Source organism: Falco biarmicus, chromosome 9, assembly GCF_023638135.1.
Source record: "Falco biarmicus isolate bFalBia1 chromosome 9, bFalBia1.pri, whole genome shotgun sequence".
Classification (NCBI taxonomy): Eukaryota; Metazoa; Chordata; class Aves; order Falconiformes; family Falconidae; genus Falco; species Falco biarmicus.
The window spans coordinates 18,660,329-18,675,849 of record NC_079296.1 but is presented as its reverse complement, the minus strand read 5'-3'; the positions used below and the strand labels follow the sequence as shown (position 1 = coordinate 18,675,849).

Below are 15,521 nucleotides of genomic sequence, written 5' to 3'. Positions count from 1 at the left end.
AATAAATTTAAAAAAAAAAAATTAAAAAATCAGTTTTCCTTCCCTTCTCAAACAATCTAGATTGTCAAGCAAAGGAACACTAAAAATAGTTTAAAAATTTAAAAATAAAATATCAATCTCCTGGTTGGAGGAGGCTGTGTCAGAGTAATTACAACTACAGACATAATTTTTAAAAGAAAATTAACACACTAGCTTTATCAGTAACACTTAAGTACAGAAAATATTTTGTTTTGGTAATTGTAAAATACATGCAGCAGACATCTGTGCATCATTACAATACTGCATAAAGTGTCACCTTGATGGTATAAGGGTTATCTAGCAGAAACCTAAACCCCATTATGCCTTCAATAAACAAAACTTTTGAGGAATAAAAATGTGACAAGGATGAACTCCAGTTATCTGAAAACCACAACTAGATATGGAACTACTCTAAGAATTAAATCATTAATTTTGTACACCTACTCGTCGTCAGAGATGACTGTCAAGAGATGAGATGTTGGCTTAATTCTTAGCAATGGCTGTTTGCACATTGGGGATTTCAAGCTGGGGAAAGGATTTTGATGACTTAGACTAAAGCTGCAAAATGTCTCTCAATTCAAATGACCATCTTAATTATTTATACTCATGATGAAGTCCAAGTCCTGATAACAGCAGTTCCAAAAGTTTGGAGAGGGAAGAAGTTGTTTAATGAAGTTTTTAACTGGAATTAAGAGGGAAGACCAAACACCTGCCATTCTCGTATCTGGTTCCCTAACTCAAAGTTTCAAACTGGAGAGACCAAGTCGCTAAGAGCAAGTGGGCAGTAGACAGTAGTGCTGAAAGCCTCTAAAAATAGCAATCAGTGACAGAGCCACCAGCGTTATTTCATAGAGTGCAACACTATGGTAAAGAAAACCAAGCCAGCATTGCTACTAGCGGTGTTACTGGCAAGGCCCAGTAGTTTTAACATCTTGGCCCATAAATGCAGCAGCAGCTACCCAGTTTCCATCCTGTTTACCAACACCCTGAATACCTGTCACCTACGGAACCAAAAATCTCCATTTCAGTCACTCTCTTAAGAAACTGCCAGGTCTCTAAAGCATTTAGCATTCTAGTTTGGAGCAGCAGTGTGGTTTTGAAGCAAATCCCCTACCATCCCCACTACCGTGCACTCGTTTAGTCTGCAGAGGAGTTCTGGCGTGTGCCTAGATCCCTTTTAAAGCAAAGTAAACTGCAGCTCCAGGCCAGGTACAAATCAAACATTCTCCAGACAAGAATGAGATATAAAGGACTGAACCTTTTATCAGTCTTTCAGACAGCCTCTAACTGCGCATGCAGTCAGCTGGCTGTCCAAGACCAAATCTACCTAACGCAAAACACACAAATGACAGTTTATACGGATGGATCTTGGCACTAGTTGCTTCTATTTACTTCTGCACCTCTACTGCACCAAACTGGTTGCTATTAGACATGACAAAGAAGCCTTTTGAAACATTAGAAGTCAAACACCTACCATGCCAGTCGTCTTCTTACCCTTTGAGGAAAGGGATGTTGAGACTTTAATACTTAATATATTACACCAAGTAACTGTGTTTGATCTTACTTTAATGTTAATGTTTTCAGCACCTACACATTTTAATTCTTTACCATTTATTACTGTTAACATGGGATGTCAAGATATATATATATCTATTATTCACTCATTCCAACTATTTAAACAATATTGTACTCCACATAACCTTCCCACTTTCCTCCTCACAAAGAAAATATGATATATACATAAGCTGCAAGGTAAAACAAACATTTAACTTTAAAGAAAAAAAAAAGAAACAAACCATAGCTTCCTTACCTGTATATTTGTTCATAGGAGATAGGGATGTAGTCACCAGGACTCTGAGTTAAAAGCTGATCTATGGCACTGTCCAACTTTGGCCAATATGTGCTCTTATAATCTTCAATTGTTATAACATTCATTACTACAAGAAAAAGACAAAACTACATTAGTAACTTTGCTAAAAGTTTAAAGCTAAAAGCTTAGAAGCAAGTGAATGCTCTGCAATTTCAGATTACACCAGTAAACTGGCTAAAAAGCTGGGAACAGTTCACTTCCACTAAGATAGCCTAATCTAAAAGTAAAACCCAGACTTGAATTTGTAACTTTTTATTTACAGAAAATATAATAAAATCAGAAAACCTGCCAAATCAGTGCTTGGATATTTCTTAAGGGCCCAAGCAGCACTGAAAAACAAACTCCTGGAAGTCCTAGCATGACAACACAGTAACAATTAAAAAGACTAGTTAGGTAGTTGGTTCACATTAATGAATTATGCAATCTTGTGGGAGTCCAGAATCAACAATTAACACCAGGTCCTCACATGCAGGAGGACAAGCTTTGGCCAAGACTAGTAGTTGACAGAATACTCCTTCCTAGCACATGTATTTTACAAGTCTCAGGTAGGACCAGCAACTCCCTTGGCCTAAAAGCTGATGCAATTCCCTCTGCCTTTGGATCAGTATTACGGTTCCCCCTCTAGCAGGCACAATAGTACTCCTTTTCCAGATAAGGATCAACACAGGGAAGAAGAGGAGGTATTTAAATTAGCGTTCCCCATCACTCCCTGACTCTCCCTTTGAGCTTCCCCACTGCACCCTACCACGCAAGCCAGTCAGTCGGTGTGCCTTCACAGACACAGAGTTTTAATCTCTCTCTTTTCAGGGAGGATTTCTGAACTAACCACACATGGCTCAGTTCCAATAGCAGCCACAGCAGAAGGGTTAACACCTTCCCTTCAAGGATGTACTCACAGGACTACCTAGCTGGCTTGTCACACCTCCATAAACTTCACGGCACTCACTGAAAACAAAGCCCTCAGTAACTCACAGCACAGGGTGTACTTCATATCAAAACTATCCAGCCAAGGAAATGTAAAGTCATTTCTTCATTTAAACTCTGCATGTGGGTCTGGGCTATATGGAACAGAGAATAAAGACAGTTCCCACCCCAAACAATGCAGTTTGGACACCACACTGAGAAGAAATATTTTGATCAAGCTGCATTTTAAATACATGCGTAAACGTAGATTCACTGCTGGGTTTAAAGAGCAATTTCTGAAACGTTAAGTTTCACAAGGGGTTGAGAGGAGCTGGCTAAGTCACTTTTGGCAGCATTATGAAGAACAATTTTAGAGAAGTACAGGCAAGACTTAACAGTATCATGAGAAAAAGAAGACTACAAACAGAACGCAGAATAAAAAGAGGTGTGAGACAAGGAGGTGTTTGAACGCTAGCTGTAAGAGCAGGTATTACAGACTCCTGTTGTGTATCTGTTTAGTATTGTAGTTCTCCTAGCACTCTCTTCACTCAACTAGCCAATGGCTCACTCGTGCTTCATACCTGTTACAGAAACAGATCTAGTTAACCTAGTAAGTGTCTGAGCAGTGAACGGATCACCACCACCAAGTGCTGCAGGATGCTGACCTGACACAGCACCCTGCAATCTGAAAGTACACCACCATTTGCTAACAAGTTGATAAAGGTTACAGGGTCTGGGTACACAACTAGTAGGACCTAACTTAACATGTCCAGCAAGTCACCTCTACAAGGTAAAAGCCTCCATGCAGTCAGGAACAGCACAGCACCTGCCTGACTGTAAATTCACCCCTTCTTCGTCTCTCTCGCAATGCCTCGCTTGAATTCTTGCCCCTTACAGAGCCCAGGCTCTGGGCAGATCCTCTGAGAAGCAGCTTCCACATAGTAGCTTTACTACTCACACTTACACTCAGCAGCAAATTTTGAGCATTTGTGTCTTACTTCGTTACATCAAACAAGGTGGGTCTCCACAGAAGTACTCTGTTCTGCAGATATTAAACTGAAGTCAGCATAAATATTAGACCAAGTCTTGATTTAAGATTTCAATGTATAATCACACCCACATCTGGGTTAACATATTAGATGAGCTCTATTCATTTGAAGAAAATAGTCAAGGAAGAATTGAGAACGCTGCAAAATAACTTTTAACAGGCTGTTGAGATGTCCATTTATTACTTTAAAAAAAAAAAAAAAAATACAAGTACCTGCAGACAGGGAGTCCTGCCCATTAGAAGTGCTGCACAGGTAAAGGACAAAATGCTTTTATGAACAGCCTTGGGACACTTGCCTAAGAAACACTGATGAGTTCAAAGTAACATTCCAGAACAGCTTCATTTTTATTCAAAAGACTCTTACAACTACTATTTCATTTGATTTCCAAATTTCAGTTCTGAAACTAAGCCAACCATAGCATTTATACAGTTAATAGTCCAAGACTACACACCAAACAATCACTTATTCTTCTAATCCAGAAAACAAATTACTTTAAAATGTTAATAACTGTCACAAGTTAGTAACAACCTTTTTTTTCTGGCAGTGCTTACATACACACAAAAAGTGAAGGATGAGTTTAGGTAGCACCCTTGAATTACAAACGCTGCCAGAACCTCAAGACCAAGAAAGAAAGGAATGACCCAAATCCTTAGAAAGCAGACAGACTGCTCTTTTAGAAACATATTTTTTACTTTTCCACCTTTTTAGGAAGTCACTCTTAAATGTTTATCCCTACATTAGTTATTTAAAATTTAAAAGAATTTGTCCAACAGCCTCCAATTCCAAATCGCAAGGAAAGGGCAATACTAAAATATGACTTTCATTTCATTGAGATTTATTAAATTTCTTGGAAGTAACACATACTTTATAACAAAGAATCCTAGAATGTATGATTTATGCAGCTACAGCCATGTTTGGGGAGGGGATGGGAGAGAAATCAGTCTGATTGAATGGAAAGGAAGCCAGCATTTTCCAAAGACTTCACAGGTAAAGCTTGAGAAACAACTGCTGCTTTTCCATATACAGAAAACTTCAAAAGAGAAACTGCTGAAGTCAAATGCAGCAGTGAAACCATTTAAGTGAAAAAGAATATGCATGAGCTTTACATCATAACCTAGATATTTCAGTATCATAGCCATAACTGAAACATAGCCTGCTCCAAGCTAACAAATTCTTTGATGATAACTTCAATCAGAAGAATGGCAAAAAAACCAAGAAAATTAAAAAAAAAACCCCAACAAAAAACCACCCAAAAAGTCCAAGACTCTGTATACATCCCCCCATGAAATTGATAAGAAAAATCTACAAACACACATAATTCAAAAAAGATGCTGGAACATAAGAGGCAGAGGACACAAGAAATAGAATACCATTTAAAAAAAAAAAAAAAATCACTGATACTGTTGGGGCTTTTTTTAGATGAGACAACTTAACCTGAAAAGCTGCTCAAAACACTTTACTACATTCACATATAAAAAAACCTTCCTTCTTTTAAAACTATAGCTAAAAAGCAGGACGGGTAATCCAACTTGCTGTCAACTAAGCAGATATGGGTCTGACAACTATCTGTCATTTATTCTGACAATAAAAATCAAAGGCAGCAGCTAGGCATCTTTCAGAAGCATTATTTCATCTCACAAAATGACATATATATGAAGCTTTACTGCTTAATTTGGAACGCACCCTACAATCCTAAAATATTTTCTCAAAGTGTACAAACTCCTCAAGCAGACGCCTGAGACTAATCTACAGACTTGTAGCTATCCCTGTGGCTCTACGCTTTCCTTAATCTCAGCTGTCATGTGCATGTTTACACAATAGATTTTGCTATAACCCCTGCCTGACACATCCTAGCATACATTAGCAAGTTTACGAGTCTGCCCCGTAGTTACTTTCAATTCTATTCTATTTTTATTACATGTTTCTCAGTCTGTGTTAAGACTGGTTAGTAAAAGTAATGTTGAATTTTTTCTTCATCAGACAATTTGCCTACGCAGCAATGCACAGACACTGTGCTGAACTATGTTATGCAACAGGGTAGTCAACACTGACAGCCACATGTGCCCACCCTAAATGGGACTGGCATCAAACACATTTATAACCATCCTTGCTTGAAAAGGATTTAAAAAAAAAAAAACAAACAACCAAACCACTCTTCATTTTTCACCATAATTGAGTTATGCTACAATTACTACTATGGAAGACTTTTGCTTAAAGTATTAACAGTTCTTACTCTTTTCTCCCTTACGGCCTTTGAAAAATATTTTTCATAATGCTACTGCTTTATAAATCCATTACTATGACTGAAACTAATGAACTGTAAACACAGATTTATTTGTAAGTTTACTACAACATGGAAAATCTTCTTAAGTTTTCTTAACTAGAAGAAAACCTACTTACATGAACCATGCATTATTATATCTGATTTTAGTTCTCAGTCTCACCAAGATCTCAAGGAAGGAGAACTGGATTTGGCCCTCCTGAATGATTTTAATGGGTTTCCATCTAACCTTCTTCTATTGTTCTGCTGGCTAAATTAGACCAAAAAAGGTCCACCAGACAGCTTTAGTCCGCTACTATGAACATGAACAAGACCAACACTCTGCAAGTAATTACGGCACTGGAACACAGGCACTGTTTTTTTTGTTTTGGAGGAAAGAATCAGGAAGGAGACCTATCGGAATGTCAAGAGGTGCTCCAATTTATCATATAGGATTTTTGGAAACCATACAGCACCCACATTTTTTAAGGTCACCTGTAGGATAACCTGTTTAAGACTCAGCCTGTACATCACGAAGCAAGCAAGGCATGAGTCCTTGCTCATTCAATTGCAAGAAGTTCTTCATGCAGCAAAGAACAGACAACCTTCCTATCAAGCTTAAGGCTGACAATCAGCTTCTCTACACGTGCTCTGCCATAACTAAGGCAGGAGAGAATCTAGCACACACTTGTCTCCCTTCTCATTCTATGTTTACATCAAAAGTAACCTTTCCTCCTTCTTCTATACATGGAAATGTATCAGAAGAGACGAAGGGATCTTCTGTCAGAGCCAGGATTAGAACAGGCAGGATCGTAACTCAGGTCCTGTACTTTCTCAATCTGTACTACTTCACTGGACTTGTTCTGTTCACATACATGTACCATCAAAACTATCCACATCATAAAGTTGTAGAAAAGTTCTAATGAACTTAAGTCAGAGAATTTTGTATTTTACAGGAATTTAAATTTTCTTTAAAACAATACGTAACATCAGTAAGACAGATACTATGTCGGGATACCAGTGGCGGAGAAGTGAAAACAAGAACTCAAAACCCACACTCTAAGCAAAATCACGCACAGCTGCTTCTTCGTCCCCTCACACATAAATTGTACATTAGCTGGAAAATCACCTTCCCATTTGGTAAAGATCCAGCTTGAAGACCATTTTCATTCTGAAACAGAAGGAAAAACTAAGACTCCAAATGTCTGGATTGGGAAATCAAGAGCTTAGTTTAAGCAAGACTGAAGGACATCTCATTTCAGCTGTCTCAAGTATTTATGAGCCACCCTGAGGTACCTGGAGCTCAGCAAAGCAAGGCAGGCAGAGCCAGAGAGCTTACGGAGTCTGGGAGACTCAACTTCAAAGCAGCCGCCTTGGCCAGGTGCCTAGAGCCACAAAACCCAGGCCACCAGGGAAGCAGGGGTCCAGAAGCCTGAACATCAAGCTTCTGATCAGCTCTAGAGCTGAGCTGTTGAGGAGCTGGACAGGTAAGCTAGCAATGGGGAAAGGAGGGAAACAATGAAAAAAACGTGTTTCCCATCAAAATTTCATCATGGCAGTTACATAGTTACACTTCTAGGAATCCTTTTAACTAGCCAAATCCAAGTTTTCTGACAGCCATTAGAGAAAAGGGCATATTTTGCCCAGAGAGGTGACATCTGGAAATAAAAGTATAATTGAAACAGCAAAAAATCCTCCCTTGCCTCATCCTTAGCTCAGCAAAACAACTGAAAAATTTGCCATTTCTGTTAAAAACTACATGCAAAAGACATTTTGAGACTTTTATTTTATTTTATTTTATTTTTTGGGGGGGGGGGGGGGCGGCGGGGAGAGATGTGTGTGTAAATTAGTCTTCAGTCGTTCTCATCAGGCCTTTGCAGACATCTGTCCCTTCCAGGACAGCACACCCTTCCCAGGAGCTCTGCACTCATTGCCATCTGCTGTCAGCAATCACAAAAAGGTTTCAGGCCCAGCTTTGGGCTTCTCAGCCAGAAACAAAAACCCTCCAGGAAAACACAACCTGAGCTAAAACCTTCAGGAAATTCAACAGTGCCTCTGTACAGCTATAAAAGCTGCCTACACTCGCTCTCCCAGTTCTACAGCCAGATCTACCGCGTCATCTTGCCATGACAGGAAACCTGCAGCAGTTGGAGTGCGAGCAAAAAAGCTTATTTTCTCCCTCCAAGGCACTGCAACCCATTTGATTTTGCTTTGAGAAGCCTCTCGGGCCAAGACCCAAGGAAGGGGCCTACCGCAGGACAGACCCGAGACCAGACCCGAGACCAGCCAAGGGGCACGGAGAAGCGAGCAGGGGGGCAGCGGAGGAGGCGGGTGACCCTCCGTGCGCCCGAGGCCCCCGGGGCAGAGGGCAGGGCGGTCACTTACGGAACTTGGAGGTCGAGGCGTTGATGTTGATGGCGGCGGCGATGGCTCCGGCTCCCCCCTTGGCGGCGGCGGCGGCCCCCGGCTCGCAGCCCCGCAGCACACCGTTGGCCTCGGACACCGCGGGGAACTCCGGTCCGGCCGGGGGCTCGGCGGAGACGCCGCGCAGCAGGCGGTCACCGAGCGGCGCCGCAGCGGGGCCCAGCAGGTGCCGCCCGTAGCCGCCGGCGCCCCAGTTGTTGTGGTTCTGGTCGTCCATCATGGCCTCACAGCCGCCCTCCTCCTCCATGCTCTCCTCCTCCATGGCGACTGACTGCCGGCGCGGCACGGGGCAGGGCGGGAGATCACCGCCCGCCGCCCATGGCGGCCGCTCTTCGCCCGGCGGGGCTCGCCGCGGCACGGCTCCGGGCACGGGCCGCGGCCGCCAGCCCAGGCTCCGGCCGCACAGCGCGACACTTTGCGGCAGGCGGAAGACGGCGGAAGAATCGGGAACGCCCCGCCACGGGGCACGCTGGGGAGTGTAGTCCGGAGGGGCGGAGCTGTGATTGGCTGGAGCGCAGAAGGCGGCGGGGCCGCCCGCTATGCATTGTGGGGCGGAGCGGGCTCCGCCGGCGTCGTGAGGTGGCGGGTGGAGCTGTGGCCCGCGGCGAGCCGGGAGGGGGCTGCTCTCTCCCCCTTCCGTTCGTCCCAGGCCCAGTGACTAATTTTAACTTGAGATGGGAGGCTCCAGCAGGTCCTGCGTTTGGCTTCCCCTTCTTGCTGAGGAGAGATCCGCAGGGCTGCCCGTCTGAGCGGCCAGGGCCTGCGCCCGCTGCCATGCGCGTGGGCTGCATCCCCCTCTAGCGGGAAAGCACTCCACCGCCGCCGGGGGGCCGGGCGGGCAAAGGGGCGCTACCGCCGCAAAGTCCCCGTTAGAAAAGCAAACGTGGCTGTGGCGGTTATACCACCCTTACCGCTCTTACTTTGTGATCTGTGAAGTGCCTAGACAACATTGCCATTTTGCAATGTTTCCTTTCTCCTGTGAATGGAGGAAAAGCCCGCACAAATAACATAGAAAGTCGTTTATCTTGTCAATTAACAATGTACCAGTTAAAACCAATTTCAGCATTATCAACTTGTTTTCAAGTCTGCTTCCCTTAGGTTTTATTTTCATTTGCAACTGGCTACTGTGATGGAAGAACGGACATCAACAGCGGCTTTTTACCAAAAATAAATATCAACTGTGTGGGCTTTTGCTCTTATTTGGCAAACAAACAAAAAAAAGCAAAAAATGAGGATAACAGCAGAGATGCCTAGCCTTCTTTCTAAAATGTCTCATGAAAAGTGAAAAGCTTATGATTTGTTTTCCAAATAGAAACACCAATTTGTATTTTAGTATGAGGCAAAATTTTCCTGTTTTTACAACAGCAGAAGATGCCACTGATTTCACTGCAGTGTGGAAACAGTCTATCTCAAGTTGCTTTGATAAAAGCAAGTGATGAAAAGAATTTGTCCCTATTGCATTTTTTTCTCATGTATTTTAACTAATAGTGTTTTTCTTAGATTTAAAAATCACACTGAGCATCAATGGATTGTTCAAACCAATTTTGAACCTCTCCATTTTCTAACTTGGTAAACACCAACAAATCACAGTATGTCTTGGAGACCAGAAGCTGATTTGGCGCATTATGCATAGCTCTTAGATTATGGATTCAGCATATTCACACGCTATTTTGGCTGTTGATTTATTTCTATCTACACCTTAACCACAGATGGAAAAAGGACAGAAAGGACATTTTTGTTCACTTCTGCTCCATCTTTGCATTTACTGAGTGGGATGTGTAATACAAGGCAAATATCAGCACAGATATTTATGGTGAATATTAAAGTTGGGAAGCTAAAGCAGCAAACCATTTTTAGCTTAGGTAAGTGTTGCAATATTCTGGTGATCACAAAGAAACGTAAATGAAGTCTGCATATCTTTGCTGCTTCAAGAAAGACATGTTTGTGTTCTCAACCTGCAGGGCAACTCCTACTCATCCACTTCCACTGATCTCAGGACTGGGTCTCAGATTATTTGCCAGTATTTAAAAACACTGTGACCTGAGGAGAAATCAGGAACTTATCCTTATCAGCAGAGCTTTATCTTCATTTTATTAATTTTGAAAGTGCTTATGTTGACATCATAGAGCAGTCAAAAAGTAAGAAAAACCCAGCATTTTTCAGTTCTAGGATTTCTTCCTTTGTTTTGTACTCTTTTATTGCACACAGCTATTTTTCTTACCACCTCTGTAATTTACTGACCAGCTGGGGTCTTTTGGGATTGGGTTTTTTTGCCATGATCTTTAGAGGTATGTTTCCTTTCTAATCCCTTTCACAATGTTCCTTGCACTGTGACTACCCTCACTGCACTTCCTTGTGGCAGGAATCCAAAAAAGATTAGGAAATACTTCAGTGTGGAGCTCTCTACAGAGCCTCCTCTGTTGCCTGGTGCAACAAGTTAGCTCATCTTACAGATCAAACAAGAAGCTCTTTCTTCCCTCCCATAAGGCAAATGACAAACTGCAATAGTGATGTATGGCTCATGCTATTTAAACACATGACTGCATGCTGATAAAGGCACTATCAAATACTTCATCATTAAAGCAACGCTTGTTTTTGCATGCACCTCAGAGCCTTCTCCGCATCGTTTCCTTTTTTCCTCGTCAGCATGTAAAAATTTGATTCAGGCTTTAAATACAGTCTTAGCAAAATTACATTTTGCAATACCACAACTATAATTATTTTCAATATTAGTTGAGAACACCACATACAAATGCAATTCTGACAAGACCTGAGTATCCTCACATCTCCATAAAAATCCCTGGAGACTTAAGACTCATCTTCATTGTAACTAGCTCATCAGTAGACTACAGTACTTTCGCCAACAAAGTAATATGCAGATTTCACACTTTCAGACTCCTGGATCAGTATTTAATTACATAGAGTAGTATCAGAAGCGTTTGTTACATCTTCATAATATTTACTTTTTTTTATTTTTTTTGCTCAGCACTTTTGATAACCAGGTCACAGCTGCAAGCTTTCCTACAAATTAAAAGGGAAGATCAAGGTTTCCTAACAGTACCCACGGAAAGTGTGACTCATTAAAGAACTAATTTCTACAGAGAAATTTGTAGAAATGAGGCTACAAGGGAGCTTTTCTTTCCAGGCGCTTGGAAGCAGGCTGCAACACTAGCTTCTGCTGAATGTTTCTGTCTTGTGTCATTTTGATTTTATATGAACATTTGTATCAGACAGATAAGGGTATTTTCTTTTTCCTCAGATACTTGTGTGCATAAAGCAGAATTATTAAGTACCCCAGGACAGCTGTTGCTGCACTCCATGTCACATCTGGGTGTATGTAGGTGGCAATTAAATGATATATGAGGCCTGTTGGGAAAAGCCATGCATAATACGTTTTGTTTTATTTCATGCTATTGGTAATAAACATTATGACATGGATACAATTCTTCTTATTTTAAAACAGACCATTTTTCCTTATTTCCCAAGTGCCCAGTCCACTGAAGTCAATAGGAAAGCTTTCATTGATTTCAATGGGATTTCAATCAAGCCCTAACACAGCATGTAAAATGCTTCCTAGATTTATAGCTCTAGTTCTAAACACCAAATGAAAAAAGAAAATAATTCTGACAAGAAAGAAATATGAATGCTAAGCAGAGCCTTAAATAGCAGTCTGTCGGGAGAGCATGAAACATAGCTCTTTCAATGGCAAATAAGACAGCCCCTTGCAGAATACTGGCAGAAAGTAGATAAACCAAAAGGGAAGGCTCAAGTGCTCATTATTTTTGAGACATATTTTGACAATCTCTGGGAGATGACTTGCTTGAGCTCAGGGAACTGATAGTCCAGTCTGGCAGTATCTATGGCATACCCCTTCCAACAGCAACTGCTGCTTAGGGCAAGCTGATTAGTGTAAAGTTTTCATGGAAAGCATGCCAGTTACAGTATGGAAAGACCACCCTTAGTGTTTCTTGACCATATACTGTCTGCAAACACAGACTATATACAGTCTGTCTGGTTGTATTACAATCTCTTAGTTGGGCTCTGCCTAGGGAAAAAAAACACACAAAACCAGCTTATGTGATAAGTCCTGGGGCACTAAAGGCTGTTAACACATTTTTATCAGCAGTATTGATTTCTGAGAGTTCAGAAGAAAGAAACAGCACAAGTAGAAATCAGCTGCCTGAACTGGAACAATCTCTGCCATCTTCCACAAGCAAAAGAAAGCAAAAGAAACAATGTATTTTGAAAATACAGAAATCCTAACTACCCCCCACCAAGGCAGCAGGAGCAGCCTCTTGCCAGGTGCCAGCATGGTGCCTTTGGTGGAGAAGAGAAGCACACACTTGTTGCACAGCCAGGGAACAGCAGAGTAAATGTATGCTGCTGATCAAAACAAAAAAAACAACACTCCAGAGAAGTTTGGCTTTTCTCCTGTACTGTGCCAGACATACAGGTATGCTTTTGCAGTGCAGAGTGCAACAAAAATACATAGTCAAATCAGATCCTATTCTCCTGTAGCTAACAGGAGAGTCATAGCAGACACGCTGCAGTCTGCTGTCTCTTACTCTTGGGTGCATATGCCAAAAACTCAGCCAAATAATTTGCACTTAGGGTAAGTGGGAAAGCTTTACATTTGGTTCAAGTGCATACCTGCTTCCGCAAGTAAGGCTGTATTCCTCCTCTCCAGACTTACAAAGAGAACAGGACCCAGAATTGTGTGAAGCTTTTATAATGCAAATGTATTTTCAAACAAGCTCCCTTTCTCTGGCCAAACACCATCAGCAGCAAGTTATTAAGAGCACAATGACTACAGTAGTATAGCCACTGAAATTTTTCTAACTTCCCCACTAATGGTCACATCCCCTCCATCATCTGTGCCTGATGTGAGGGCCCTGAGTGTGCTAATTGGCTATAATTAACATGACCAGCCTCACCTAGGACCCCTATCCATAAACCTTCTGCCCTTTCATCCAGGAGCGCCATTGAAGCTCAGAGCTTGAGGTTCACTCTTTGCCTGTGTCCTGTTACCTTTCTTTATCAAGTCTTGCATGTTATGCTCACCCTCATAAATTATCAAACAGGATTATTTCAAGGGCTGTATCACCCAGTTCCTGCCTATGAGGATAACTCAGTATTTGGCCCATGGGAACAGGCAGAAGAGGCAGCCCTGTGCAGCCACGTTCCCTGGCCCAGAGCCCCAGCTGAGCATGCGCTGGATGCTCTGTCATGTCAGCCAGGCATGTAAAGCAATGCCCTCACCTGAGCCCTGGAGGTAGCAGGATGGGTGGCATGTGTATCCTGTAATTTTACAGCATGTATTTTGTTCATATGGGTTTGGTTCTACAGCACCGATACAAAGCACAATTCTTTTAGCATAATTGCAAAAATACGAAAAAGCATTTTCGTGGCATGTGATATGGGTTAATCCTTCTAACTATGGGTGTGACTATTCTGTCCCATAAGCCAGTATCAAAAGGAACTCACATTGAAATAATAAAATATATGGGCTGGTATTCATTAGTAACCTCATTTTGGCTGGTTCTTGGGCCTTTGATTGACCAGTCTAGTACGTCTGGATGACACTGGGCCAGTGTAAGCAATAGAAATGAGTGTCTGAAACTGTGTTCAACACTTTACAAAACCAGCCACTTGCCTCCAGCATATGTGAAAAATTTGGAGTGCACTCTATCCTTGCTTATGCACCACAAAATTTGAAGACCTAATCACCTTTTTACCAGGGAAAGCTTCAAGCATCTGACAGTCCAGGATGCACACAGGCAGCCAGCCACAGCTCTTGGCCAGAGCACACACCACCTCTTGTGTGCGGTTACACAAAAGGTGAGATTTTGGCCGTATCTGAGCTACCCATGGTGGCTAATACCACACAGGAAGGTCGCACGTGTTTGGCCATTGCATGACACCTTTGAAGACAACGCTCCCACCAGCCAGGTCCAGCTGCCCCACTCCCGGCAAAGGGCCCTGGCACCACGTGGTCCTTGCAGGGGATTGATGCCACTTCCACGCAGCCCTCTTCAAACCCGGGGCTGTCAGCCCTCACGCCGGCTGCTGCTCACACAGGTTCCCCACTGAGGGTCCCCACCACAACTGGCTCCAGCCCCGCACCACCTGCGCTCAGCAGCTCAGCCGGCACCAGTGTGGTCTCACTGGGGCCAAAGTGGATGCATCGTTCTGGCTCCCCGATGGATTCAGATTTCTCAGAAGAGGCCCAATGCATTTAATGCAGTAAAAAGCTGCAGAAGGTGTTTCACCAATGCTGTTTTTACACAGCTCATCATTAGATGTCAGCCCACTCCCCTGGGACCATGGTGCTGGGCAGGTTGCAATGGGTGTATCCAATGACATATGCTTACAGGGTAGCATGTAGAAATAAATACAAAAGCCCCAGTTTTATTAATGCAAAAGTAAGAAGCAAAACAGCATGTAAATTTTTTGCAGTTTCATCATGTTTTCACATTTGACTTACTCCATTATCTCCTGGTAATCTTCCACCGAGCCTCCGCCTCTGCTCGTGTGTGCAGTCTATTGTCAGCTCTCTAAATGCGCCCCATTTATCAAACAAGTGCTTCTTGACTAAAAGCAAAAAGGAAACTGTAGACTTCTCAGAACAGATTTTGTTTATTGTATCATTATTTCATTTCTTTCTCACAATGTATTTAGAGAATATGCATGAGTCCATGAAAACTTTGGTTCCAGTAAAATAAGGGTACATAATAGAATAAATTAAGTAACATTTTCAGAAAATCTGCCAAAGCTTTTGTGCTTTAATCTTCAATCCAGTTTCCCGTTTCCACTTCTTTGGCTGTGAATGCAAATACCGAGATGTGTTGGGTATAAAAGCACAATAATTTAGTAATTTTAAAAAAGTAAAAGTGAAAAGGATTTTGATATTAACTGATGCCAATAGGATTTTCTCAGTAGCGAGGAACTTTTTAAAAAGGGACATTATCAATACATTTAGGTATAAAATCTAGGAAAA

At 42.1% G+C, this 15,521-nt stretch overlaps 1 protein-coding gene across 4 annotated transcripts in view; it reads right to left on the bottom strand.

The window, feature by feature from the left end:
- Positions 1 to 8,952, bottom strand: part of CACUL1 (CDK2 associated cullin domain 1) — a 55,815-nt gene extending 46,863 nt beyond the window's left edge. For 2 of the 4 annotated variants that reach the window (XM_056351641.1, XM_056351643.1), the window contains exons 1-2: positions 8,486 to 8,952; positions 1,829 to 1,955 (exon numbers count right to left, since the gene is read on the bottom strand). In XM_056351641.1, the coding sequence (XP_056207616.1) occupies positions 1,829 to 1,955; positions 8,486 to 8,786 (428 nt within the window). In that variant the 5' untranslated portion in view covers positions 8,787 to 8,952. The remainder of the gene's footprint in view (positions 1 to 1,828; positions 1,956 to 8,485) is intronic. The other 2 variants (XM_056351642.1, XM_056351645.1) reach the window with 1 other exon arrangement.
- Positions 8,953 to 15,521: the final 6,569 nt, after the last annotated feature.